This window comes from Hakea prostrata, chromosome 4 (genome assembly GCF_041222555.1).
Source record: "Hakea prostrata isolate BN-2017 chromosome 4, UWA_Hpros_2, whole genome shotgun sequence".
NCBI lineage: Eukaryota > Viridiplantae > Streptophyta > Magnoliopsida > Proteales > Proteaceae > Hakea > Hakea prostrata.
Window position 1 is genome coordinate 9,512,075 of NC_142603.1, and position 27,894 is coordinate 9,539,968.

Here is a 27,894-nt window from a genome sequence, read left to right on the forward strand (position 1 = left end):
TTGTATGGTATAACCTCTGGAAAAGGTGTCTGTCTTACGCCTCATGTTTGATGCCCTATCCACTTTGGTTTTACTTATTTAATTTTTCTTTACTGCTTGTAAGATTTTAAGTGGCAATCAAATCAATGAAACAAAATTTAAACTCAAATTGCTCACATCACACTTTTTTTAGCTATGAGGACTGTAAATCTTACCCACAGTTGCTGAACATTTTTGGGGATAATCTTGTCTTTATCGTGTCCAACTGCTGGCAGAGTCAAGATGAAAAACTTCCTAACTTGCACTGTCAGTGATTCAAGAAAACAATAAAATTTTTTATAGTAAATGAGCCTTCATATGCACTGAGATTAAAGAAAAAGAAAAAAGAAATTGCAGGATTTCTCAGAATGAATAGGAACCTGCAAAAGTTCTAGTTATTACTTTTACTTCTTATTTCAGTAAAGGCAAACTTATATGAAACAGAGGAAGTAGTGTGTCTTCTAAGCATGAGAGTCCTCAATATGATCAATCTATTTGCATTCATTCAGTTATTTCTTCGTCATGATCATTTTCATTCGGGGATGGGATTGAAAGACTGATAAATAATTATTTGTATCAATCATAATGCCTGAAAGTGCAATTAAGTTACAACTTTTAGTAGATCCTACTCAACATAAACAACACTTCACCTGTAAAGGAACTCAAAAGCATCCTTAGTGTGAAGGAGAATGTGTCTATTGCTGTGTGGCTACTTCCAAACACGTCAAAGTCTTTTACCAATGAAGATGCTAGGAACAGAAAGAAAGCAACAAAATCAATGATGGGTGCAACCACTTTCCAACTACTAACTAAAATTCCTCAAAAATATATTTCCAATGCAATCAAGAATCCCAGAAGAAATGATGAAAAAGAAGACTTGTTTTGATTGTTATAAATCATGGTTGTCAAAATATGGCCAGGTATTCAGGATTCTTTCCCATATCATGTGGTTCTGCCTTGAAAAACCTAGGCCAAGTACTGCAATTGTTCCATGCCTTTGCTTGCAAATGCCTGGGAGAGCTTTCGTTTTGATATTCATCTTCTGGGCTCTGCTGACCATTATCACTCCAGCCCTTGTTATCTTGTCTGCATCTACAAAGCCCAGTTTGGATCCCAAAGGTAAGGATAACAGGAGAGCGAGAGAGAGAACTGGTCTGTGCTATGAGGGACTTACTCTATCATTGGCATTTCCTTCACTGACCACGGATTTTCTTGTTTCCAGGTGAACAGAGGCCAAGGAGAATGATGGGTTATGTAATTGGAGAACATTCAAGAGCAGAACTGGAAGCTTCGGCACCAGCATTGGCACCTGCACCTGCACCGGCACGTACAACCACTGGCTTTATGATACAAGAAGCACATCTGATGTCTAGGCACTCAAACAGAGGTGCTTTCTGACCCAAAAAAGAAAGTGGTTTTTATGGCTATCAAAGTTTCGTATAGCGAAAGCAGGGATTCCGAAAGAAGAGCAGAAACAACAATGTAAATAATGTTTTAGAAATTTAGAGAATCTGTAACGGCTTCTTCTGTAACAGATAGAGGGAATTTCCTTTCACCAACTTGTTTTCCTTTCCATTGAAATTGACAAACTTGTTCTTTGTTTTAGCAAAACTGATTCCAATTTGGGAAAAAAAAAAAAGGAAGAAAAACTGTGTCTAAACTCCTGGCATTGGATCATCTCCGTTGGATGTATCTTCCAATTAGTGCCAATATTTTAATCCAAGGGCACTCAAGAAATTTATTTAGCCTTTGAATTAAAATATTATATATAAGTAAATTCTATAACTTATTAGGACTCACTGAAGAGCTCCTATAGGAAATTGCTCCAACACCTTAAAACAAAGATCATTAAATATGATACCCACTTTATCTTTGAAAAACAAACACACTTCAAAATTAGACTTTCATTAGACACATTAGTCCATAACACCCTACTTTGGAAACATTTTTGGAATAAAAATTTCAAAAGTGTTTCTAGGGCTCCATGAAATTCTAGGATGTTAAACAGGTGGTTTGTGGTGGAAGAATAGGTTTAAGACCTAAAAGCCACACTTAGCTCTAAAAAAGAAAGCCCACGCCCTATTTTAACACCGTGAAAATAATCCAAATCGTCCAAATTGAATTTCGATACAAACACAATTCTTTAGCATCAAGTCTTTACGACACATTTGGTAATGGTTTTTTATGAGAATAACGTTCTTTGCAATAATTGTTTTCTAGCGTTTTTATAAAAAAAACAGTGATTTGAGCATAATTTTGACAATTTGGTAAAATCTTTGTTGAGAATATTTGAGTGATAAAAATTTAAAAAACAAAAAAACAAAAAAGATTCTTATGAAAGCGACAAGTACTTAGAGCTGCATGTAAATGATTTGGGTTGAACATCTCTTTGACGTGTTTTTTGTTTTGTGAAAAGCCTTCATAGACCAGAAAATTGGCTAAACTCTTTTTGGTGTTCTAAGGACTGAAGTACATCAAAAACTATTCCCTGACCCGTTACCAAACGCACCCTTAGTTTCCGTTTCCGAATGACCTAAACAGTAATCGTTTCGTTATCGGCCGATCTGGCTGTAAGTTGCAAGTTCAAAACCCTAGCCAGTTTCGTTCCGTTGCCGACTTGCTTGAGTATAAACCCTAGCAAAGCCAACAATTTAATTTTTCCAGTTAGGTTGGATCCGAAGCACACTCTCTACTCCGTGCTGTTCCGTGTGCTTTTCTTCTTCAGGGAGCATAAAATTCAGAACTCCCTTTCTGCAATCGATTTGCGGAAGTAATGGGGAAGGTGAAGGGGAAGCATCGGTTGGATAAGTTCTACCATCTTGCGAAGGAGCAGGGTTATCGTTCTCGAGCAGCGTTCAAGCTTCTTCAGCTCGAAGCGAAGTTCAGCTTTCTTGGTTCGGCCCATGGGGTTCTTGATCTCTGCGCCGCCCCTGGTGGTTGGATGCAAGTTGCGGTGCAGCGCGTCCCTGTTGGTAGTTTCGTGCTTGGAATTGATCTCTTCCCTATCAAACCAATTCGCGGTGCAATCTCTGTCGAGGAAGACATCACTACGCAAAAGTGTCGGTCTACAATCAAGAAGCTGATGGGTGAGCACGGTTGCAGGGCGTTTGATCTTGTGTTGCACGATGGGTCTCCCAATATCGGAGGAGCTTGGTCTCAAGAGGCAGCTACGCAAAACGCTTTGGTCATTGACGCTGTGAGGCTGGCCACTGAATTTCTGGCGCCTAAAGGGACCTTTGTCACCAAGGTATGGGGAAAAAATCTATCTAATTCAGCTTTGGTCAGTTTATGAACCTATTTGGAGACGACGTTCAGTCATCGGAGTACTTCTTTCATCTTTGCTATATGTTGAGTTTATCAGCTTGCATCTCCGCAATGTTTTATTTTGTGTGATCCCTTCTCATTTACATTCCCTACTCCGGTGGAAAGATATCTTAAGGGTTCATTCAAATTAAAGACAAATGCGTCTGCATGCAAAAGGCACCCATATATGTGAAAAATGAAACCCACCAAGAAGGGAAAGAACTTAAACCAATGTCTTCATTGTGGGGGTGACCCTTCGATAAATTGACTATAGCTAAATCTTCGTACGCTGCCATGGTAGAATAAGTTTTCTTTTGGCCGCTTCATGAATACAGAGTGAAATACTAAACATGCTGATATCAAATGAATCTGTCGTATATATTGTTTGAATTTGAAACAAGAACTTCTCTTGTAGTTTGATATTCTTGTTGCATTCAGAGCTGAGGGGATCTGTTAAATGATTATTAATCGCATGCACTAATAAGTGGGTATGAACATGTATATTTATGAATAGAGCTGATTGGAGGGTAAGGAACCATGCTAGCCCTCTAGTTGGGATAAGGCTGGATTGTTGCTCTTGTTGTATTTGTCCTTAGATTCACTACTGTGAGCTGAATTATGTACATTTTGTATTGAAGCATTTGCTTGGTTCTTGAGACGGCAGTCTAATGTTTATCTTTTTCTACTAGTATACATTAGGCAGCTTCGTATGTTGAATTTATTGAAATTTGAATGCTAGACTGCATAGAAACATGAAACATAGTTACCATGATATACTTGTTTTTAACCTTTCTGCAACTAATCACAAGAATTTGATATAAGTTTCCATATAAATATTTATAATGCTCGATTATTTCACACGTGAAGAGACATTTTTATGGTTTTTTGCTTTTACCAACGTTGAGTTCAAATCTTGTGTGTTTGGTATATTCTGCATGAATGAAGACTCACATTAATATGAACTCTATAGAAACAAATCGAGTTTAAATGTTGTTGAGTGTGGCTTTGGCTCATTTTGGTTAAGCGAGTATCTAATTTCTGATTAAGGTGAACCTGACTCAAGAATTTTGTGGTATACCATTCATAGTGAATGAAAAAACTACTCAATATTCTGTGTTACATTCTCTTTGGATGTAAATTGAAATAATTTGTATAATTTGAATTTGAAGGCTCTTTTAAGGTTTGTTTTCTTTTACTTGGACCTGATAAGATACTTCATATTTGTTTATGGAAAACCTTCTCTCTCTCTCTCTCTCTCTTTTTGGGGGTTGACATACTGACCTCATTCATTGCCAGAGCCCCCGTGCATGCTAGCCTGTTTTTCTTTTCAATTGTTATTTCCCACACTAGTCTTTAACTGTAGCAAGAGTTCATGGGACCATTTCCAGCTTTATCCCATGACAGTCGCTTAATGTCATCTCAAAATAACCTGCTTTTTTTTTTTTGGTTTTCTTAACTGGTGATAGGTTTTCAGGTCACAAGACTACAGTGCTGTGTTATACTGTTTAAAACAGGTAAAATTTAATTTCCCTGTACCTAAATTGTATGCTGGTTTCATCTCTGTAGTTATTTTAATATCTGACAACTTACTTTATCATTTCAGCTATTTGATAAGGTTGAAGTCACTAAACCTGTTGCCAGTCGTTCAGAATCTGCAGAAATCTATGTTGTAGGGATAAGCTACAAGGCTCCTGCAAAGATTGATCAACGACTTCTTAATGTGGGACATCTTTTTCAGGGAGCTATTGAACCTCCCAAGGTAATTTATTTTGACATGTCTGATATATATGCACACACATGTATGTAACATTTTCTTATCATCATATTGCCCTTCTGATATCTTGAAACTTCCTGGTTAAGGTTGTGGACGTTCTTAGAGGAACAAAGCAGAAGAGGCATCGTGATGGGTAAATTCTCTTTCCTTGTATTTTTAGTTGGGATAAATAATGTACACTACCTATTTTTGCATCAATAATTAATTAGTTTATATGGACGTGAGTGCCTTGGATATTCAGTACTTCTGTGATAGGATTTGAATTACTGGTCAAAATCCTTTCCGATTACTGAAATTCTTAACACACTTGCAACATTTTCTTGGTATTCCCGTGCTGTATCTATCAACACTGACCTTATGGCACCCGAACTGGCATGCACACAGTTCCACAGCCACAAACATTGATTTGCACAGGCACACACAGTAGCTGTGGGTACCTTAGTTTTAGCAGTTCACAATTTCATATGCTTGTGCCTCAGAACCACAAATTTCAGGCCAACCAGGAGGTGCACGCCCATCTTGTCATTACTGCAGCACTACGGTATCCAAAAACCAAAAAATTATATGTACACACGTGACAGTTTATTATTCTTTTCTCAAGGCTTTCCATCCACCCAAGCCAGCCTCTGTCATTACTACTACTCCAATGTGTGTACGCCACGACAATAAATGCAATCATCTCAGTCATCAAAAACATGGTACCTTTTCTAACTTGTGGAATAGCAATATTCTTCAAGTGCTTTAGTCAAACAGCAGACAGGAGATGGCAATAATTATTGCTTAAACTTAAGGCCTTCAATAGGCTCTTGCAATATGTTTGTGAGAACAGTAGTTGCAGCTACATGTTCTCAGATGTTTGTCTCTGATAGAGAAACAAACAATGATCCCACTTCATCTGAGACCTACATTTACTAAAAGTATGTGGGAGAGAGTTTTTCGCTCTCTAAGATTCATTGGCTATCTGTGAGAAATAAGACTTCGCATCAGTAAGCATTTCAAAGAAACAGATCTGCAATCTTCTGTTTAAAGAGTCAAAAGTAGCATTGGACAATTCTAGAAAACTGTATCAGCAAGCAACTTTTTTCATATCCATGCAAGAACTCAGTTCTCTATCCTCACATGTAGATATCACCAACCCATACATAATATTACCTGTCACTTGCCTTGCTCTATGACACCTTACTGTCTGGACATTCGTATGTGCATTACCTGCATGGATTGCTATGTCACTACCATTACCACTCGGCTGCCATTTGATTGTTGTCTAACAGTTGTATTTATGTTGACAATAATGACAACACCAGCAGTAGACCAATATTTTTTTAAATATATATTTTTTAACACTTGACATATGGCCAGTAACTTGTTGTTTCTTCTACTTTTTATGGGCTCTGGCTCCAAAAATGATTGGGAATTTATGCATTATTATTATCATAGATGTCTTAGCTAAGCTTAAATTTTCACTGCAGATATGAGGATGGGAACACAACTTTACGGAAGGTGTCCTTAGCTTCAGATTTTGTATGGTCTGAGGCTCCTCTTGAAATTCTCGGTACAGTTACTTCCATATCTTTTGATGATCCAGCCTGCTTGTCCATAAAGGACCACAGTCTAACAACAGAAGAGGTAGTTTTTCCCACTACCCCACTCCCTTTGTTTCCACTATTGCAGTGTCGCTGTTATATTATCATTTGTAGAGTTTTTGACTGATTGTTGGGATCAATAATTTTCCAGATTAAGCTACTTTGTGATGATCTGCATGTTTTGGGAAAGCAGGACTTCAAACAAATTCTAAAGTAAGTTGTATTTCTTTGGTTGGACATTCATGGACTCCACCCTCATATCTTGGTTTTTCAATATTTTTTTTTTGGGGGGGGGGCTACCTTGTTATCTGTTAGATTTTATGGTGATTTTTTTTTGGTGTATCTAAAGTAAATTTTATGTGGCTTTCTTCATGTTTGCTTGCTTTCCAGGTGGAGAATGCAGATCAGAAAGGCTCTGTCCCCAATGCGAAAGGCTACTGCTGAAGTCAAAGATGTTGAAGATGACCAAAAGGAAGATGACCAAAAGGAAGATGATGATGAGAGGATGCTCAATGAAATGGAGGAGTTGAAATATGCTATGGAGCGCAAGAAAAAAAGAGCAAAAAAATTGCTCTCTAAAAGACAAGCCAAGGTTTATGATCCTATCCAAAATAATTCCTCAGTTTTTTTTTTTTTGTTGTTAAAATGCCTTCGTTGTTGAATGGTTAATGCAAATTACCAGGATAAGGCACGCAAAGCAATGGGGAAGCAAATAGATGCACTAGAAGATGGATATTTTGAGCAAGATTTGTTTTCTCTCTCTTCTATAAAGGTTTGTCTACTACATTCTTTCTGGTACTAGTTTCCTCTCCCCTATTCCGACCCAAATGTTTGGCCATGGTTCTAGGCAATCACTTTCATCTAGTTATGTTTTCATGTGATATTGTCTTAATTTACTATTGCCCTTTCCATTCAGGGAAAGAAAGATCTAGTAGTTGTGGATATAGAAGCTGATGAAGAGAATGGGGGTTCTGGGGATAGTGAAAATGAAGAAACTTCAAATGTTGGACACTTGGAGAATCCACTTACTGATGACGACTCTGATGAAGAACAGAGACGGTGACTTTACGATCCACTTATCTTGCTTAAGATGATAGTTATCGGTAACATGACATTTTGTGACTTCAATTGGTTCATTGTTTTGTTTAGGTATGATGAAAAACTAGAGGAGTTCCTTGATGAGGCTTATGAGCGATATTTGATCAGAACGGGAGGAAGTACAAAGCAGCGTAAGCGAGCAAAGCGAGTACATTCTTCAGACGGAAAAGAATCATTAGAGGTATGTGGTGTAGAATGTTAGCAATAATGGTGAAGGTTCTGATTTTGGAGACTTGCATGCTTTTGCCAAACATTTTCCAGATGGTTTGTTCAGCGAATATGTGAATTGAAATAGCTGATGATGTTTGATATATCTATACAGCATGATGTGCTGATTTTTCTTTTGTCTGCAGGGTGGTGAAGATGATGAGGGTAATTTGGTTGACGATTCTGACAAGGAACTGAGTGATACCGAGCGGAACCCTCTTATGGTGCCTCTTGATGAGGAGGATAAACAGACCCAGGAGCAGATTATGGAGAAATGGTTTAGTCAGGATATATTTGCTGAGGCTGTAGAAGAAGGAGATTTGGATAAGAATGGCAGTGAAGATGAAATGGAGGTGGATTTACCAGAAGAAAAACTCCCAATCCCTGGAAAGGTAAAAAAACCAAGTTCTCGTACTGCTGAAACAAATAGCTCTAAACCCCCTAGTTCCAGGGTAGAAGAGGACTTCGAGATTGTACCTGCCCCTGCTTCAGACTCCAGTGATGACTCATCTTCTGATGAATCAGAAGAGGAAGATGATTATAGAAAGGCTGAGATACTGGCATGTGCAAAGAAAATGCTGAGGAAGAAACAGAGGGAACAGATACTAGATGATGCTTACAACAAGTACATGTTTGATGATGAAGGTCTGCCATCATGGTTTTTGGAGGAAGAAAAGAGGCATCGCCAGCTAGTTAAGCCTGTGACCAAAGAGGAGATTGCAGCAATGAAGGCGCAGTTTAAAGAGATTGATGCTCGCCCTGCCAAAAAGGTCGCGCAGGCCAAAGCCCGAAAGAAGCGTGTTGCCATGAGGACTCTTGAGAAGGTCCGCCGTAAGGCAAACACCATCTCCGACCAGACAGACATATCTGAAGGGTCAAAAATGAAGATGATTGATCGACTGTACAAGAAAGCAGAGCCAAAGAAGCCTAAGAAAGAGTACGTGGTTGCTAAGAAGGGTGTCCAAGTTAAGGCTTTTGGAAAAGGAAAGGTTCTAGTTGATCGGCGAATGAAGAAGGATTTAAGAGCTCGTGGTACAGGTAAGCAGAAGAAGGGTGGCTCGAAGAATGGTGGCTCGAAGAAGGGAAAGAACATGAAAGGTAAAGTCTCCGGAAAAGGTTCAATGAACAATAAAAACAAAGGATTCAAAGGCAAAGGAAAGAACAACATGCGTGATTGAGCTTGTAAAACTGTCTTGCCTGTAAGCTATCATCTCACCCTCCTGGTGTTCGAGGGTTTATTGTTTACATTTTTCTCTTCTTAATAGTTAATGATAAATTCCTGTTGGTTGATAAATTATTTTAATAATAGAGAATTTTTTTTTAACCGAAAGGAGGGTGGAAGAGTACAACAGATAAAGCACAGAAAAACCAGAAAGAAACATGAATCGACTGAAACACGAGCATAAATAATTCCAAAAGACATTACAGTGTTTCTCTCCTAGTACTAGTATTTTCACGGGCACAAGCTATCGAGTGAAGAGGAAATGCATAGAGAGTTCTTCAATTTTCAAACTAACTGATTGAGGTATTCATCCACAGTTGTGTATTTCACATCTGGATAAAGCTCAGAAGCCTCCACCCCAATAGCAGAATCAATCTCATGTCTTGTGTTGTCTCCCTTGATGAAAGCCGAATGACAAATTGACAATGCGAGACTTATTGGATACTGAGAATCTGCAATAGCAGGAGATGAAGAATAGAAATCAGAACATACTAATTTTTCATTGTAGACTATTTTATTATCAGTAAGATTAATTTGGTAGGAATTCTAGCGAGGAGTTATGGTTTGAAATGTTGATTTTGCAACTGACCTTGGATTTCCTTAAGAAGCTGTTCCTCTGGAATGTACATCTTTTCAAGAGACTTGCCAATCTTTTTCTCCCACAGCGAGATAATGTCGTTGAAGGAGCAAATGTTGGCTGGGGGCTTAATGTAGAGGATTTTGTTCAAGGTTCTGGGGTCATCCACTGCTTTGATGGTGTAAGTGGCAATATCTTCCTCCTTTACAACAATTGCTGCAAAGTTACATATAAGATATTAAATTACAATGAATGAAGCAAATACATCAACTCTCTTAAACACACAGTTCTTGGTGGTTACCTTTGGGAATTCCATCCCCTAAGATCATGACTTTGTCTCTTGGAGGAGCTGTGGCATGCATCTGTACCAAGTTATACAGGAACTGTCCGGCAAAGTTGTAGGAGCAGACATAAGTGTACGGTATCTGCTCAGCCTCAACAGCTCGGCGGATCCGAGACTTCACTCTGTAAGCAGTTGCTGCTGGATCCACTGCTCCATCACTGCGATCTGGATCATTGCCAAACTCTGAAGGGAGGAATCTCTACAAAGTCATCAATCCAATTTTGGTGTCAAAGTAGTACATAAATCTCTGCATATAAGAGCCCACTTGAACAAGCATTCCCCTAACCCGAGACCCTTAACAAGAACTGTACAATAGAAGGTTTCTTTCGTCTCTGTGTGTGTTAGGTACTTGATAAGCACATCAAAAGTTTTGAAGTCGATGAAACAAGCTGAGTCAAGCCCTTTAATCTATTCCATTCAAGATTAATGTCTATACACTAAATTGTTCCCCATTAAGCACATAACCATATGGCTTGAAAGGTGTTACCTTCACGGTACCAGCTTCTTTGATGGCTGCAATGATCTTGACCTGGTCGGCATTCATCGCTGTTCCCACGGTAGATATCACCACTTCAGCTTGCTTGATAGCTTTTACTAAGCTTTCATGGTCGTCAATGTCTCCCTGTATAATTGATCAAAAGGATTATTAAAGCTCTCATAGGAATACGAAGGAGTTGAATCAATCAATCATTTCTGTATTTAACCAGTAGCTACTTCACTTACATGTAGAATTATAGCACCGGAGCTTTTGAAGCTTTCAATTAGTTTCCCTTTCACAGGATCAGAAACTGCGCTTTCCCTGATCAGAGCTAAGGTTGGATGTCCTGCCTTCAGGCTTGCCTCAATTATGCATTTACCGATTTTACCTGTTCCTCCAATGATCAAAATCTTGCTCTTCTCTTCCATTGATTGGCTTGAAGCTTTTCTCTGCAACCTGAAAATGAAAATATCAAGGCTTCCAGTGAAAGAACTGAGAAAACTTCCAATATTCTTGGTATTCCCCTGGGTAATGAGGGGTCATATTTAAAGCATCAAAACATCTGTTCTGGCGAAAATTCAACTAGTTCAGGTCAGAATTTCATCCTATTGAAAGAAAAGGTTAAATATCTTTGTATGGATGAAACACCCAGTTGATGACAACGAGAGAAGATGAAAAATTTTCAGCTGCAAACCTCCACTTTGTAGTCCCTGCAAGGCTAATCAGTACATGACATGCTAAAAAATAAATTATTATATGTTAGAAATGAAAAAGATAGGAAAGACAAAAGAGATTATCGTTTACTGGAGGAAAAATAAATTACAGGACTTTTTTTTTTTTTTTAATTTTAAAATTTTATTTTATCTAATGCTGAATCCACGACATATTTATTATTTTTATGTTAAAGACATAGTAAACACCTGTTACCAAAAGGTAACTAGAACACTTGGATGGAATGATATGTGCATAATCTTGGACATCACTTTTGGGTAGATGTCCAAATCTTAATCACTTTTTATTTTTAAAGAAAAGTAGTCTTTATATTAATAGAAATAAATAAAATACAAACAATAATATAGGATTAGGTTCTAAAGAATTAGGTTCTAAAGAACTTATGATTCTGTTGCTTTTCTACAACATATTGAGAGAGCTGAGCAGGCAAAGAGAGAGAATTCAACAAAATTTCTTGGTCCGACGTTGCCAATCCGACTAAAAAATTCGCACACCTATTAGTCCCCCTAACACCATACACCAAAATATACTCCTGAAACAAAGATCTCAAGTGAAGAATATTCTCAAAATCTTAATCACTTTAGGTAAATGTCTTATTATTTGGCATATTTGTGCACAACACAGTGTGCACAACAGAGGAATATCCTCAAAATCTTAATCACTTTAGGTAAATGTCTTATTATTTGGCATATTTGTGCACAACACACAGTGTGCACAACAGAGGATGTTTTCCCTACGTGAGGGGGCCATTGCTAGTGTTTTATTGTCAAGTACAATAATGATTTTTTCATTGATTTGTCTATTATTCAAATAAATGATAGTTCTATCTATCAATATATATATTCTTGGACCATCAATAATGGTTTTCCTTAAAAGTGCAGCTACTTAAATCAATCCACTTACTTCTATTATGTCAATTTTAATCATTCCGGTTGAAATTATACTTTTTATTTATAGTGACAATTACTTGTCTTATGATCAAGGATATTTAAGATTTTTTTAATTATATGAATTTTTTTTTTTGTACAAAGGCATTTTTTATATATAGGGATAGGGATATTACATATACCGCCGGTAAGAGTTGAATCAATGATCTCTCCATTGAGAAGCAGGTTCCTAACCATCCTATTACTCCTCCATTGGCAATGAAATTTTATATTGCTGCTTTATATGAAAGAAGTAGAGTTAACACCAATCGATGTTTCAAAAAACATATAAAAATATTATATTTTTATTTGAAATAAGTTATGTTATGAATAATATTGATTGTGGATGTTCATCACCACCAAATAGATCATACAAATATGTAACTTTTAATTGAAGATCTCAGTGTGCAATATTGGCTATCCGCGTTCCTATATTAACCGAAAATCTTAGCAATTCATCATTCTATATCAAGATCTTCTTATTATGTGCGAAAATCAAATATTGTATTTTTTTTGTAAATTTTGATATTTCCATATCAGAGAAGATGCTATTTCCACTATGAATATGTAATGAATAACTCAATAAGAGAGTTTAACTTATCTTGTTCTAAATTTTTTTTCTTGTCTTGAATATATTTCTCCATTTTATAACAGTTTGCTGATTTTTGTGATATTGGTCATCGAGGATGGGTTGGTAACGTTTCGAGAAAGTGTTTCTTTTACTTTTCTATGTTGTGAGAATAAAAAAAATAGTAGAATTAAGTTTCCGCTAGGATTAGAGACTGCTTGCTCTAATCATAGCTAAGATTGAGTGTTTTCTTATTAGGGCTGCAATTGGGCCGGCTTTTGCAATCCCAAGCCCAGTCCTATATGTTTTAATCGAATCCATTCCCGCCCCTAACCCTAGTTCAAGGACAATGATTATTGTCCCTTACCCTAAGCCCTACAGGGCCAAGTTCTTATAGATTTGGGGCGGTCAATATCTACTAGATTCTAGATAGGGTTTAGGTTTATTTTGGTCAATTCTTAATTGAATTGAAATTAGAATTCACCAAGGTTGATATTTTTCAGGATTCTGCTAATTTTAACCTTGGGTCAACATGAAGAAGTTGGTTCAGTTGGCAAAGATCAATGCTTCATAATATTAGATCAAAATTTTGAATCTTTTTGGGATCAGGAGCAAAACCCTCTGTATATTTAAATAAATATATAACTATCTCCTAAGGATGTGGTTGAGGTGCAAATAAATTGACGTGGACGGATTTCACTTCATACAAGTTTTACCCATGAGAAGATACAAATACAATCTTTTTTTTTGGCTGTGATCTCTAGGTTATAACTGTTTGTTTGGTGTCGAATTCGATTATCAGTGTGGGGAATGTTGATCTTCTGGGTCTTCAATGTCTTAATCTTCATTAATGGAGGAATACTGTTGACAGCAAGTGTGGTTCAGTAAGATAAATATGTCATAACATCATGTCAGACAATCTTACATGAACATCCAAACCAAATTGACTAGGTTCTGCTGAGAAAGAAACTAGATTTGCCAGGAAAGACAAGCAGAAATTTATTCTAGACAGATTACACGTATCTCTGTTTGTCTACTTAGCAAAAAGCTACCGTGGACAGGAAAGTAGAAAGGGAAATTTCTTCAATCCTCAGACAAACTGATTAAGGTATTCGTCTGCGGTTGTGTATTTCACATCTGGGTAAAGCTCAGAAGCCTCCACACCTATGGCAGGATCAATCTCATATTTTGTGTTTTCCCCCTTTATGAAAACCAAATGGTCAAGTGACAAGAAGAGACTTGCTGGATACTGAGACTCTGCAGTGGCAGGAGATGAAAAGTAGAAATCAGATGAAAATAATCTTTCATTGAACTGGACAATTTGATTATCAATGAAGAAACAGCAAGATCATGTCTCTTGATGATTAGACTTATCTGAAATGTTGGTTTTGCAACAACTGACCTTGGAGTTCTTTAAGAAGTTGTTCCTCTGGAATGTAAAACTTCTCAAGAGACTTGCCAGTCTTCTTCTCCCACATGGAGACAACTTCATTGAATGAGACAATGTTTGCTGGTGGTTTAATGTACAGGATCTTGTTCAAGGTTCTGGGGTCATCAACTGCTTTAATGGTGTAACTACCAATGTCTTCCTCCCTTACAACAATTGCTGTAAAGGGCATATGAGTGTTAGGATTACAGCAATAAATCACACACAATTGAACAAAAACCAAGAAGAAAATGAGACATAGATTTTATCCTGGGTCACCTCAATATGAGGCTACGTCCAGCATTAGGTTTTTCAATATATTCTTCTCAAAACAACTCCTTGCAGATGTTATATTACAAGAGAATATATATATGCATTCAAAAACCCTACACCATAGCTGTTCATGGGCTCAAGCCCAAATTGCCGAAAAACTCCGAGGCCCAAAGTGACATAGGACCTCTATAGGCTCTAGAGACGCTACCCCCACACCCTCACTTGGGCGGCCTCCGTGGACCCCTCCCGCTGAGCAGGACCCTTGTTTCCAATTGGCAACAATTTACGAAGCATGAGCTATACTCAACAAGAAGATTTTAACTTCGGAAGAATGAATGATGCACATGAAATCTATCAAACAGGTGGTGCTTGGTTACCTTTGGTATTTCCATCCCCTGTGATCCTGACTTTGTCTCTTGGCGTAGCTGGGGCAAGCCATTGTCCCAAGTTGTTCAGGAAGTACCGAGCAAAGCGGTAGGAGCAAACATAGGTGTATGGGATCCCTTCAGCTTCAATAGCTCTACGAATCTTAGACTTCTCCATGAAAAGAGTTGCTGCCGGATCTAGTGCTTCATTGCAATAGTTTGAGTCATTTCCGAACTCTGAAGGGAGAAATCTCTGCAAAAACATTTTTAGGTTGGTGTCAATGGCTCCTCCAAAAGATCAGTGAAACAAGCCACTCAATCGGTATATAACTCTATGTAGGTAAGCTTCGTGTCAGGGATGAACACAACACCATGAAGAAGAACACACGCAAGACCCACTCAAGGAATTTAATGTAGTTCCACTAGATTGCTTACATAGAAAAAAACAGATTTCATAATTTTTGAATACTCACTTACAAACTACTACCCTTTCCTTACCCCGGGCCAGCTTGCGTGGACCTAGACTACATCCTTAAGGGAGATACCTTGGTGAGAGTCAAACCCATAACCTCTTCACTAAGAGGTGTGGATCTTATTGCTTGAGCAACTCTGTGTTGACTTTCCTAGCCCATTTTATCCAGGTTATTCTACAAAGACTATTTATAGCGAAACCCAAACCCGAATCCCAACTAATTGACTCAAAACCAACCTTCACGGTACCGGCTTCTTTAATGGCTGCAATGATCTTCCCCTGATCGGCAACCTGTTCTATTCCCACCGTAGATATCACGACATCAACTTGCTTGATTGCCTTCACCAAGCTTTCATGGTCGTGAATGTCTCCCTGCATAATTGATCAGAAAGAAGTTGTTCAATGAAGTTTTCAGAGAATTTTAGTGCCGGAGTTCTTGAAGCTCTCCATTAGTTTTCCTTTCTTAGGATCAGAGACTGTGCTTGCTCTGACCAGAGCGAAGGTTGGATGTCCTGCTCTCAGACTTGCCTCGATTATGAATTTCCCAATATAACCGGTACCTCCGATGATCAAAATCTTGCTTTTCTCTGCCATTGATTCAACTTCTCAGGCTTTTCTTGCAACCTGCAAAAGAAAAATCGACTCTTTCGGTGTAAGAAATGAGGCAATTCTTCCGATCACTCTTCGTGAGTAGAGAAGACGGTTTAGCATTAAATTATTTAAGGCTAACAAACCCTTTCATGGGGCTTTTGTATATTACAAAATGTCATCCAATTCCAACCAATTCCAACTCATCGATCCTAAGCAAAGAAAATAAAAAAATTGTTATAGAGTCTTGATTTTAACGATGATTAGTTCAGATTCAATTAATCTAAACTTTTTATTTAACATGAAAACGACGTACACCCAGTATTCCTGTTTCTTTGTAGTTATTGATAATCTTTTGTTAAGACCAGATGAGTTTCGTGTCCTCTCCGGTTGAGATAAACAATTCAACCGATGTTGATGTTCTTGTGCAAGCTCCTGAATATCTTCCTTGTCAGGTGCCGAGTAATAGGAAAGTAACAATGAAAAGTTTCATTCTTTTATCAAGAGCTCATCCATCTATTATTATAATTACAATTACAATGAGACACTGAGAAGATACAAATGCTTTTATTTTTTTGCTGTAATTTCTGGGTTACGACTGTTTGCATGGTTTCTAATTCGATTATTTGTGTGGAAAATGTTGAATTTCTGGGTTTTCAATATCTTTAAATCTTCATTAATGGAGGAATTGTTGGAAAAAAAACCCAGATAGACTGTTTACTTTCTTTTCACCTGTCTAAAAGATTGACAGAAAAAAAAAAAAATTCTTGAATAGCGCAATGTAGGGTCCACGTGAATAGTATTTATTAAGACAAAGAAATACAGACACAATAATATATTCGTGAATAACGTAATGTGGGGCCCACGTGAATACTACTTGTGCAGGAACCCACGAGAAAGGTAACAAAATAAATAATCACAAAAGAAATACAGACACCAAAATATACGTGGTTTGGATTTGCCTACATCTACGGGCGTAATGAGAATTTTCACTATGAGAAAGTAAAATATAATACTATTACAGTATTTGAGATTTATAACTAAACCAAACCCTATATAGAAAAACTGAATGCCCTTCTATACCTCTTTCAACTCACACTCTCAACCCTTGAAAAGTTTTAAACCCACTATTCCAACACAAATATACCACACTCAGCTCTAGCTCTCTGAACTTGATAAGTTCTCTCGTGATTTCTCTAACTCACTTTCCTCTCTCCAGGCAAACCCACTCCTCCACCCCTCCATTTATAAAGGAGGAAAAGAGGTTGAGAAAGAAAGTGTGAAGCTTTTATTTTTCTCCGTCAATTTTATTTTTATTGCATTTATATCATGTTGACATTTAAGTCATTTTGAATTCAATGTTTTGTAACTTTAGAATTCAAAATGGAATTCTCATCTTTACATTGAACGTGATCTTCATGTTATAAGAATTGTCAATAGATAACATTTATCCCTCCATTGATGAGGAGGACCCCACAGGAATATTACTATAACAACAAGTGTAGTGTAGTAAGATAGAAGATGTTCATAACATCATGCCAAAAAATCTTTCAGGTACATCCCCACTGGACTTATCAGGTTCTCCTGAGAAAGAAGCAGGACTTGGCTGGCAGGAAAGACAAGCAGAATTTTATTCCAAATATATAACAGAGTATCTCTGTTTGTCTACTTAACCAAAGCTAAATTTCTTCCACCTTAAGGCAAACTGATTAAGAGCCTTTTTGGCTACATGAATTCAACAGAGGCGGACCTAAGTTGGGGCCAAAGGAGTCATGGCCCCCATTTTTTGAAAATTTTGATTAGTTTATTTAATTTTCTTATTTTTTCTTTTCTCACAGGTAAGGTATCACTATTTGGCCCCTTCAATATTAAGAATAGATTTTAAAAGTTAAATAATAGATATAAATGTTAATCCTAATTATATACTAATTCTTCAATATCTATTTATTCTCTCATCTCTCATCTTTTATTTCTTTTTATTCTCTTCTTTTTCTAAAAAATACGCATCAAGGAAAATTTTGAAAAACAAATCTTCTCTACAATTTGGAATTTTCTCTTTCTCAATCTATTTTTTTCCCTCCTTTTCTCCTTTCTTTTCTTTTTTTTGTTTTTTTTATTTGATTTTATAGTCTATTTTGGTTATTTGATTTTATATTGTGAATGAAATATGATTAATTACTATTGGTTTTGCATCTAATTTTTTATGGTTGAAATCATGTGCTTTTTTTTTTTGTTGGGATTGTTGTTTTAATTTACTTATTTTTTTAGGAGAAAACAAATTCATTATTAATAATTTACCTTTTTTTAATATGTGTGGGCCCCACATAATATATATATCGGTCTATGTCTTAATATTTTAAAATAATATAAAGGTGGCACTCCCAATGGGTCTTCCATGGATCCACACAATATGTGTACTAGAAAAACATTCGTGCTCCTCCAACAAGGAGGTGATTCAGACTCATTCTTTGCCCTCCCTCTCCTCCCCCTAATGTTGAATCTTTGTTCTGCTCTTAGAATTCAGGGATTTTAAATTTATGGATTAATGGTTCAAAAAATTAATTGTTTACTTAGCCTCAAATTTATCAAATTTCGTAGAGTTCTACTGGTTTACTCTACGTGAGTACATAAATTTCATCAATTTTATACATAAGATGAAATTTATGTATTTCATCCAATACCCAAGAATGGTTTAATTCACGTTTTTATGCAAAAAAGTAAAATTCCTGAATTTCATGAAATCCAAGGATGTATACGACCAAACAGATTTAAACCTCTTCGACCCAAGAATCCAAAGATTTAAAATTCCTGGATTCAGATAACCAAATAAGCCATATAGTATTCATCTGCGGTTGTGTATTTCACACCTAGATAAAGCTCAAAAGCCTCCAACTAAGAGTAGATATTGATTACAAAGTAAAGTTGCGGTTGTAATCGATTTTATTTTTTCCCACGATACCGTACGAAAATAATTGATGTACATATGCCAGTATGCAAGGTTGGCCTTGAGTTACACTAAAATACATTAGCCGAGCGATACAATACTCGAGAGATCTTCGGTCTTAAAATCACCTAACCGATACGATATCCGATACCGATACTTTAAACCTTGTGATTTTAATTTTTCAGGATAGTAGAAATAATTGATTACAAACTCAACTGTCTTTACGAAATTTGCTCATAAAAAAATAAGAATTTTTTTTTCTTGGGCTGGATTCATAACCCGAAAGAGGTTGGGCTCTTCCTGGACTTGAATTAGCCCACTTTTGCATTGGACCACAAAACAAATCTAGTTTCCCGTTCTTAATCGTCATTTGTTTTGGTAAAAGCATCTTAAGCATCCTCACCACAACTAATTTATAGACTAAACATTTTTCACGTGTAATTCATAAATGTTGCAGTGGCTCTGAAGCATTTAGAAATTTCACAGCATCTCGATCGTGTTCTTCTCAGATTTTTTCTTTCTTTCTTGCTTTTGCTCGAACTCCACTCATCACTCATGGAGGCATCATTGAGGATCCTTAATCCAGCAACCCTCAACCGCGGGCTTCCTCATTCTGGTTTCTTCAGGCAGAGATTCCCGCCAAGCACTTCTTCCTTCCTTTCAAAGCTTGCACTAAATGCTACTAATGGGCATTCACCTGCAATCATCTTTCTTCCAAACTACATCGACAATATCAGGAATCGATCTGTATCGTTGCGTGTTCGATCTTCTTCATCAACTGCTTTTACGTCTTCATTCCCTTCCCCTAATTTGAATTCACTAGGGCTTTTTCTTTCTTTAGCTTCATCTTTAGTATCCGATGCTCGTGTTTCTGATGAATGTTCTGAACGAATCGTATCTGATCCAAAAGAAAATGCTTTTGTTCGCAATCGAGCTCCTGAAGAAGTCAATACCGATTTTGGCTTTGTCCGGGACCGAGGCCCTGTTTTCACTGTGGTTTTATTAGGTTGGCTTGGAGCTGAGCAGAAGCATTTGAAGAGATACGTGGAGCTGTATAATTCCAGAGGCATTCATGCGTTGACATTTGTCGTTCCGGTGCGAGAGGCGCTAGGATTTGATTTGGGGAAGAAAGTTGAACAGCGGGTCTCGGCGTTGGCGCAGGAGATCATTCATTGGTTGTCAGAGCGTGAAGAAGATGGACGCGAGCGGTGTTTGCTTTTCCACACTTTCAGCAATACCGGTTGGCTGGCGTACGTTTACTAAATACTCTGTTTTTGCATCTTGTCTCACGTTTCCTGCGATACATTCGCTAGGTTTAAAACGAACATGAATGAATTTCCTAAAGCACCAGAATGAGAAAACCTCTTGCTAGAGTCGCCTTATTACACACCATGCTGATTGAGTTCCATGGAATTGATTAGGAAATATCTTGCCATTCGACATGTAATATGGAGCTGCCACTTGATAGTTACTTTTGTGTATAATATTTTGTTGTGTAGTTGATTCTTTTTCCCCCCGTGTTTTCTGTTCTAGGTATGGTGCAATACTCAACCAGTTGCAGTGTAAGGGTAACCTAATTGAGAAGATTAAAGGATGCGTGGTTGATTCTGGTGGGGACCCAGAAATAAACCCTAAGGTTTTGGATCCCATCTTCTGTGTTCTAACTCTTGAATCTCTTTGTATTATGATTCACGACTACATGGGTTGACAATTTCTCTCTTCCTTTATAAGAAGCCGGAATCTTATTATACCTAAAGGATCAGAAAATTAGAAGTGATACAACCTTTCTGTCTCAAGAAATCTGGGGTGTCATTTTTTTTTGCTTTATCTTGCCGTTACTTTTGTTTTTGATTCCCAAGAGGTGGGTTGGTCATCTTTCTTATCAAGAGTTTTTACTTAGCTTTAGAAGTAGTTGTTTTGACTGTTTGGGGTTCAGGTAGATTAGTTGCATAAGTTCATCAACTTTTTCTTTTAAGTGATTATATTTTTGCACATATTTGAGAGATATAGAGGAGTTCTTCTTGAAGTACAGCTTAGTGGACACACTTTGGATGTCATGAATTTATGATCAGTCTAGTATGATGCTACTGTCACTAGGTTTGTTTAAAATTTTGCTGCTACATATTTGTGTCATTTTATTGGCTTTCCTATTTGTTAGCCATGTGATAAGCACAGTTATTTTCTGATGTATACTCTTCAATCCGTAATAGGTATGGGCAGCAGGATTTTCCACTGCAATACTGAAGAAGCGCAGTGCTACAACAAATCCTTCAGTTAGTGTTATAGAAGGACAAGAATCAGAAAATGATAATGGTCTAGCCAAGATGCAAGAAACGAAGACCCCATTTCATGAGATGGCCCTCCTTTCAGTCTTGGAAAAGTTTTTCTCTGTTCTTCTGAAGTTGCCCAATGTAAATCGGTAAGTGAGCCGTTCAATTTTTTGTAAATGTTATGTGCCTTGTAACCTTTATTGTGGTGGAGACTGGATGTATCTTATTCTAGATATGAGTGAAGGTCATTGCTTGATGCCATGTTAATAGCTTAGTCCATGAGTGTGAAGACACAGGTTTAAGTGTGAGACCACTACATGCGAAAACTGCCAAAGGTTAGGATCGAGTCCAGTGCTCCCCTACTATTAGCTCGCAGAAGTGGGACTCTTACTGGTTCTGGCTCATTTAATCTCAGTTGATGAATAAGGATTGTGATAACTCAGACTCTTGGGTTAGTGGAAATTTGCCCCTTAAGCAGTATGCAACATGGTAGAAGTAAGAAAGCAAATGTTGGTACTTCTTATTTCTGTTTTGAAATTTCTCTCCTATTTCAACCATGCTGGTAATTTAAGTAGCCTGGTTTTCTTATGCCAGGTCACCTTACTGTGTTTATTTGAATAATCAGTTGTTTCATGATATGATCAACACTCGTTCCCAAATTTGACATATGTTGTCTTCTGTTTTTTCTTTATTGTTTCCAAAGGAGGCTTGCTGAGGTCATCTCCACCCTCTCGACTAACCAGCCTCCCTGTCCTCAGCTGTACCTGTACAGCACAGCTGATAAGGTCATTCCCTTTCAGCAAGTTGAGGCATTTATCCAGAGTCAGAAGATGCTGGGAAGAAATGTTTGGTCCTATAATTTTGGTTCGTCTCCCCATGTGGACCATTACCGGAAGTTCCCTCATATATATTCAGAAGTGCTTCATAATTTCTTGAAAGAGTGCGTCTCTGTGGTGTGCCAGATGTGAAATCTCATGTTGGAGCTGTGTGAAGCAGTTCTGCGGACTGCTGGCGGTTTGTTGAATTTGCTAAAACAGCATCAATGGAATCTTGAGAGGGCACTTTCTGTTGGGAAAAAATGTCTAACTTTTGTACATGAGGAAAAGGTGAAGTCTGATCGCTCTGCAGCTAATGCCTCTTAATTCAATATTTTCTGTTGATTTTTCATGTGTGTGTTAATGCGTTTAGTGCTATCTCTCAGATAGTAATCCAAATTACAAGGCCAGATGTTGTTACAGGCTACAAACATATGTGTTAAATATTTTCAATGAAAATTTTCTATTATTTGTGCAAGGGGAAATGCTGTTCCTGGCTACAAATGTATGTTTTTAAAGTTCTAAATGCAGTTTCTCTATTATCTGTGAATAAAATGAGTCGTCCCCTCATCTCCTTGTATGTATCAGGTTCCAGTTCTTTAAATAAGGTTTATGCCAGTAGGGCTCAACCATTGTAACCATGTCATTGTTGATAGATTTTTCACTATAAATGGTGACATTCTTAGCGGATGTTGAGAAATGGCAGAGACTCCCCTCCCTCCTCTATAGCCTTGTGTTTGACAATGATCTCAATAAGTGGCTTATAAAATGAGCTTGATTTGAATTAGCAAACAGGTGGTCAGATCAATCTAGTCTAGCTTTCTGGATTAACTGCAATGCCATGGTAAACATGATGGTCATTTAGGTTTTCTTTGGTTGTGTAAATGGGAAAAACACTCAGGAGAAACTGCTTTAGATAAAGTAATCACTGGTTGCCGTTCACTGTTCACTGCTATGTGGGAAAACACAGGAAAAAGAACATCAAGGGAATTCTGGTCATACTTGGTTTCTCCTCTACCTCTAATAGGTTGGGAAATAATTAACTAAAATTCATGGATAACCGAACAACAATGGTGAATTATGCTTTTTATTTTTTATTTTTTGGGTGAAGGGAAGTCTGTGTTCTTCTTCTCCTTTTCTTTCACCTGAGGAAGCAACCAATATGGCTTTAGTAGTAAATGGAGGAAAATCTAGCCAAAAAAAGATCCTCGTTGGCCTTATATTTCTTCCATTACTTGCCCCTTTACTACTGTTGGATAAATCCTGCGTCCAGCTGCAACTGCTGGAATTGGCTATCCATTAAGATTTGTAAAAGTACATCCATACCCCTCCTGCAGTGCGCTGTGGCTAGAGGTATCCCATGGCCTCCTAATAGCTCCAGCAGGAATTGAAAAGCTTGAATTGCAAAATCAGATAGTAAACCAATGACTCGGTTGAGAATTGTCTTGCATTAGGAATTTTATGGATGGTTCCATTGCTGACATTTGTTGGGTTCGGAAATATTCTGGAAAATGTGAACCGTATGTTCACTTAAATTGCAGCTGATTTGTAACCAAGATGATCAGATAGCTAGGAAATATCCAATTTCCACATATCAGCCACTTCTTAAATGTTGTTCTCAGATTAAACAGTGGCGTGGTTGGCCTTCCATGATATAGAATACGTTGCTGTTGTTGACAAAGCAGGATAGGTTATTATGATCCTCCTTTAGGGTGGTGGTCTAATAAATTCCCATGCGAAGTGGAAGTTGCTGAAGCTCTCACCTTAAGCAGCATTGATTGTCACCATAAAATGGCTTGGTGATGTCTATGCTGAATGTTTTATCCCAATTTTCTATGAGGCCCAACAAGAATATGAGGCAAGAGTTGTCCATCTTGTCCTATAGTGTTTCAATCTGGATTGTGTGCATCAATCTCTTATGTGTTGCACAGACTCTTCTAAGTAGAATGTCTATGCCAGTTACAGGCCTTATATCATCACCTTCTTATTCTCTCTCTTGTGACAATTTTGATTTCCGTTCCTGTCTCTTGCTGCTGCCAAAATTTTGCATTTAGTGCTCACTGAGTTATTTCTTTCCTACAGCAAGTGTCTGAGCAATAAGGATGGTAATACTTTTTCCTTATTTGTGCATTTCGTTACATAAACGATTGTTTTATAGCTACTTGAGGTCATAGCTGCTAACTAAGAATGCATCTTTGTCGGTTGATTCTGAAATCCTTCTCTTTTTTTCTTCTGCCAACTCTGTTTGACAGGCTGATGTATGCCAGATTCTCAATTAATCACCACCTATATCGAATTAAGCTTGATTCCAAATTTCTAATAGTGGCCACAATTAAATGCCATGGCTTTAATTGCTGTGGTGCCCAAACCATTGTAACTATTTATAAGAATGTCTTGAACATAGTGATCATATGCTAACACCTAGTTTTTAGTTAATTAGTTTGCACGAGACTGACAAACAATCCATCCTTGTCTTCCCCCCACCCCCTGTTTTTAGCCTTGTAAGCTCTAAATGCCAGATAATCCTGAGAATGCCTTATGTATAAGATTTATCTTAAAATATACAAATTATGTCCACATCTATCTAATCTATCTCTAGGTTGTTTTCTTATCAAGCTTCTGGCCTGACTACATTTTGTTTATATATATATATATATATATATATATATATATATATATATATATATATATATATATATTTGTTTCACTTGCTGGATATTTTCTGCCAACAAAAAGGAAGCAGAAATATAAGAGATGACCTCTTGTATAGCACAACTTACTAAAAGCTAGATATGTTGCTACTTTTTGGTTTACTTTGTATGTACATCAGCAGAATAGCATTGTGTAGTGGGTTTTAACTTAGCTGCTATGGTGTTGTTGAAGACAGTACTCTTAAGTATTTGCACCTATTTGTATTTGTGTATTTATTAAATACTATTTACTTCACTAGAAAAGGGCAGTTCTCTAGAAACTGTCAACAGAACTTAGTTTTTCTGATGTCTACATTTGCTGCATTCTTAGTTGAGTTGTGGGGTGGTATGCCTACCTCATAATGAAGGATATTAATCGTGATGGATAGTCCCTTGATGAACAATTGGTTAGGAAGTTCATCATTAATTTGAATCCCCAAAAGCCTGAAACATTTTGTTGTAGCATTTATGTGCTTCCATAAAGGAAAAATTAGGTACTCTGACACTGCCCACTAAAGGCAAATAAATAGTTGTTACATCAAAGGTGAGTTTATGCGTGGCTGCATAGGACCCCAAAAACAATATTATGTTAGCATGGTATGACCCCAAAAATAATTCGATGTTAGCATGGTATATTAGGAACATTCAAATATTTCATGGATTATCTTCTGGTTTGCTTAATGTTTGGGATTACTTTCTTCTGTTTCCAGGATCTGTTAGCTGGTCGCATTTTGGATAGTTGATATTAGGTAACAAAGAGCTGTTGCTGTTATTAAAGAAGTGTATCTTTTTCCTCATTAACAGTAGAACTATTTCTCTTGCTCATACAGAATTTGATGCCATCTTTCTATCCCTGAATAGTCTACTTACAGCTTTCACTAAAACAGTATTTACTATGGACTGCTTTTTTGACATGAGGCATCCACAAGCAACCTATAGGACACCAGAAGAGAAGCTGGATGTAGCTGTTATTAAGGAAGTATATCTTTTTCCTCATTAACAGTAGAACTATTTCTCTTGCTCATACAGAATTTGCTGCATTCTTTCTATCCCAGAAACCAGTCTACTTAAAGCTTGCACTAAAACAGTATTTACCATGGACTGTTTTCTTAACCTGAGGCATCCACAAGCAACCTATAGGACACCTGAAGAGAAGCTGGCAATCTAATGGAAGTTCAATGCACCGTACCCAATATGTGATGGACTTTCAGACTTACGTTGGCAAAGACTGCAGGGTGGTACTGTGGTTTGGGAACTGTTTCACATCTTGTTAATCTCATCGGCCAGCATCAAGGGGACCTTACCAGGTGAATTGGAAAACGAAGAGAACTGGATTAAGAGAGGCTTATTCTGAGTTTATAATTTCTTTGTTATTTTTATGACCATTATTTGGCAACTCTTAGGAGAAATCTTTTCTCCCCTTTGAAAATGAAACTGCCAGATTCTCAGAAAGCCATTGCAGTGCCTTACCATTGGGATATTGGATAGATGCTGAAACGTGAAAGCATGTTATTTGTTGAGAAAGATAAGCATCACTGCCAAAACCTGGAACGTGGGTACATTAATGCCATTCTCAGGGTGGTTGGAGACCAGACACTGTTGCTGCTGCTGATGGATCTACTCTAGGAAATGTAATAAAGTCAGTTCCTACATAGGGTTTTTGACTAGCTTATTAAGACACAATAGATAGAACGCGATGAGTGGTTGCAATTACAATGATTGCTCAGTTTGGGATTTGGATAGGTGTGAAGTATAATAAGCATTTAAGACTCAGCCAACGCAAAACTGTTCTAGTGGTTGAAACCAACACTTCTTAGTGAAGAAGTTGTGGGTTATATCTGTCTTCATTCACATTGAGCCCCAGTAGGGTTTGTGCTCAAAGTTCTGACCTTGAAGATTGCCATTATTTTGTGCATTACTGTTTTGGGATTAGGATAAGGTTAAGTGTCTACCTTGGCCTTTTGAGGGTGAGAGACAAAATTAGGGTTAGACAATAAGGGTATTTAAAGTTAAAGTTTGGGTTCTTAAAACTAATCCCATCCCAATCTGGTTGTAGTCCAGATAAAAACATTAAATAGATGGTGTGAGTATAAATAATTCTACAATTTAATAGTTCAATGACTTGGACACATTTGCTTCTTATTGGTATTCTTGGACTAGAAACACTTTAAAAAAACCAAAAAAACCACTCATGAAATTCAAAGCCAGCAAGATGAACCATTCATTATATACAGACCTAGCATGGATACATGGCACCATCAGCAAACCCTTTCCCTTCAGCTAATCTGTGATATCTCATAGCATCTGATCTACACAGTCTGCATAAGTCATTTCATTCATTCAAGTGGTTTAAGTATCTGGTTTAGAGGGACGGCCAAAGTTGATACTATGGTAATGAGATGCATATTTGTAGGAAGGAGCTTCTGTCAATATCACAGGAGGTTCATTCAGAAATGCCCAGCTGCTCCTAGTCCACCTGCAGTTCCCAGCAACCAGAAGATTATTAATTACAAGTTAGAAGCATTGGAACAAATTACAAACTTTTTCAGATTTAACAAAGAAATTGTTACAACTTACAAGGCATTCTTCCTTGTGATCGTTTCTAGATCTGTTTTAGAGTCGTTTTTTGTAAGTTTCTCTCTTATATTGGCTGAGGGGAGTGACTTTGAACGTTGTAGCTTCACTCCTGATTCCTTTTGTTCGTTTTCCTATCACAGACAATACAAGCCAATGGTTAATCAGTAATCAACTAATACTAAAGGTGGGTTGTGCAGAGCACATAGGTATACCAGACCTGAATACAAGTTTCTTGCAGACCCAAAAGAGCACTCTTCAGGTGTTCGTCGTCCATTTTCTTCTTCAAGCTCTGGAAATTTTCGATTTCTGCTTTGATGAAGGATCTATTCCTCAGATGTCTAGCTGATGAAACGCAATGTTTGTCAAAACTACTGATGGCTAATATAGAAAAGCATGCATAAGGGATTTGTGCTGAAGCTTACCATATTTTGGATCTGGAACAGGTGAGTTCCAACCTGGCATTAGCGAACCCATCAGTACATCAGTAGCAACACTAGCAAACTCTCTACAGTTTTGGAAATTCAGATGTTTTCTCAGACTTATATATATATCAATGTTAAGATGGATGGGTGATAAAGCTAAGAAGGATAAGATAAGAAATAATCATATTAGAGTTGGTTTGAGGGTTATCCTCATGAATGATAA

The 27,894-nt window shown here is 37.3% G+C and overlaps 5 protein-coding genes across 9 annotated transcripts; 2 read left to right on the top strand and 3 right to left on the bottom strand.

The window, feature by feature from the left end:
- Positions 1–2,584: 2,584 nt before the first annotated feature.
- Positions 2,585–9,325, top strand: LOC149017693 (FtsJ-like methyltransferase family protein). The gene is made up of 11 exons (XM_089152020.1): positions 2,585–3,265; positions 4,788–4,835; positions 4,925–5,080; positions 5,182–5,228; positions 6,565–6,721; positions 6,830–6,891; positions 7,069–7,270; positions 7,361–7,450; positions 7,595–7,737; positions 7,828–7,957; positions 8,130–9,325. The coding sequence occupies exons 1-11, from the start codon at positions 2,792–2,794 to the stop codon at positions 9,159–9,161; spliced, it is 2,541 nt and encodes an 846-aa protein (XP_089008146.1). The 5' UTR covers positions 2,585–2,791; the 3' UTR covers positions 9,162–9,325.
- An 8-nt stretch (positions 9,326–9,333) lies between these two features.
- On the bottom strand, positions 9,334–11,268 carry LOC149017694 (phenylcoumaran benzylic ether reductase Betv6-like). Its single transcript, XM_089152021.1, has 5 exons — positions 10,849–11,268; positions 10,613–10,747; positions 10,084–10,324; positions 9,795–9,998; positions 9,334–9,657 (listed from the first exon to the last, which is right to left on the bottom strand). The coding sequence occupies exons 1-5, from the start codon at positions 11,029–11,031 to the stop codon at positions 9,491–9,493; spliced, it is 930 nt and encodes a 309-aa protein (XP_089008147.1). The 5' UTR covers positions 11,032–11,268; the 3' UTR covers positions 9,334–9,490.
- Positions 11,269–13,676: 2,408 nt separating this feature from the next.
- On the bottom strand, positions 13,677–16,097 carry LOC149017695 (phenylcoumaran benzylic ether reductase Pyrc5-like). Its single transcript, XM_089154215.1, is given in 4 exon segments — positions 13,677–14,086; positions 14,232–14,435; positions 14,906–15,146; positions 15,603–16,097. Coding segments are annotated over 4 exon segments (969 nt in total). The 5' UTR covers positions 15,960–16,097; the 3' UTR covers positions 13,677–13,919.
- Positions 16,098–19,291: 3,194 nt separating this feature from the next.
- On the top strand, positions 19,292–26,680 carry LOC149017696 (alpha/beta-Hydrolases superfamily protein). 5 transcript variants are annotated; one of them, XR_016172839.1, is made up of 6 exons: positions 19,292–20,147; positions 20,431–20,533; positions 21,108–21,316; positions 21,871–22,273; positions 25,383–25,421; positions 25,534–26,680. XR_016172839.1 is itself a non-coding variant. In XM_089152022.1 (4 exons), the coding sequence occupies exons 1-4, from the start codon at positions 19,453–19,455 to the stop codon at positions 22,133–22,135; spliced, it is 1,272 nt and encodes a 423-aa protein (XP_089008148.1). In that variant the 5' UTR covers positions 19,292–19,452; the 3' UTR covers positions 22,136–24,471. The 5 variants fall into 5 exon arrangements, 1 of the variants encoding a protein (XP_089008148.1); XR_016172840.1 differs by having other exon boundaries at positions 25,560–26,680; XR_016172838.1 differs by having other exon boundaries at positions 25,383–26,680.
- LOC149017697 (uncharacterized) lies at positions 26,680–27,739 on the bottom strand. The gene is made up of 4 exons (XM_089152024.1): positions 27,672–27,739; positions 27,467–27,591; positions 27,250–27,380; positions 26,680–27,148 (listed from the first exon to the last, which is right to left on the bottom strand). Exons 1-4 carry the CDS (start codon positions 27,721–27,723, stop codon positions 27,022–27,024), a joined length of 435 nt encoding a protein of 144 aa, XP_089008150.1. The 5' UTR covers positions 27,724–27,739; the 3' UTR covers positions 26,680–27,021.
- Positions 27,740–27,894: the final 155 nt, after the last annotated feature.

What these genes read in the sequence shown, in the direction of transcription:
- LOC149017694 (XM_089152021.1), bottom strand. Translation starts at nt 11,031, where the DNA reads ATGGAAGAGAAGAGCAAGATTTTGATCATTGGAGGAACAGGTAAAATC. An exon ending in CCGGTGCTATAATTCTACAT is followed by an intron (nt 10,748 to 10,848) that starts GTAAGTGAAGTA and finishes TCAATTATACAG; the next exon opens with GGAGACATTGACGACCATGA. An exon ending in AGGGGATGGAATTCCCAAAG is followed by an intron (nt 9,999 to 10,083) that starts GTAACCACCAAG and finishes GTAACTTTGCAG; the next exon opens with CAATTGTTGTAAAGGAGGAA.
- LOC149017696 (XM_089152022.1), top strand. Translation starts at nt 19,453, where the DNA reads ATGGAGGCATCATTGAGGATCCTTAATCCAGCAACCCTCAACCGCGGG. An exon ending in AGCAATACCGGTTGGCTGGC is followed by an intron (nt 20,148 to 20,430) that starts GTACGTTTACTA and finishes TTTCTGTTCTAG; the next exon opens with GTATGGTGCAATACTCAACC. An exon ending in AAGTTGCCCAATGTAAATCG is followed by an intron (nt 21,317 to 21,870) that starts GTAAGTGAGCCG and finishes TTGTTTCCAAAG; the next exon opens with GAGGCTTGCTGAGGTCATCT.
- LOC149017693 (XM_089152020.1), top strand. Translation starts at nt 2,792, where the DNA reads ATGGGGAAGGTGAAGGGGAAGCATCGGTTGGATAAGTTCTACCATCTT. An exon ending in TGTTATACTGTTTAAAACAG is followed by an intron (nt 4,836 to 4,924) that starts GTAAAATTTAAT and finishes TTATCATTTCAG; the next exon opens with CTATTTGATAAGGTTGAAGT. An exon ending in TTTCTCTCTCTTCTATAAAG is followed by an intron (nt 7,451 to 7,594) that starts GTTTGTCTACTA and finishes CTTTCCATTCAG; the next exon opens with GGAAAGAAAGATCTAGTAGT.
- LOC149017697 (XM_089152024.1), bottom strand. Translation starts at nt 27,723, where the DNA reads ATGGGTTCGCTAATGCCAGGTTGGAACTCACCTGTTCCAGATCCAAAA. An exon ending in TGTTCCAGATCCAAAATATG is followed by an intron (nt 27,592 to 27,671) that starts GTAAGCTTCAGC and finishes GCGTTTCATCAG; the next exon opens with CTAGACATCTGAGGAATAGA. An exon ending in TGCAAGAAACTTGTATTCAG is followed by an intron (nt 27,381 to 27,466) that starts GTCTGGTATACC and finishes TGTCTGTGATAG; the next exon opens with GAAAACGAACAAAAGGAATC.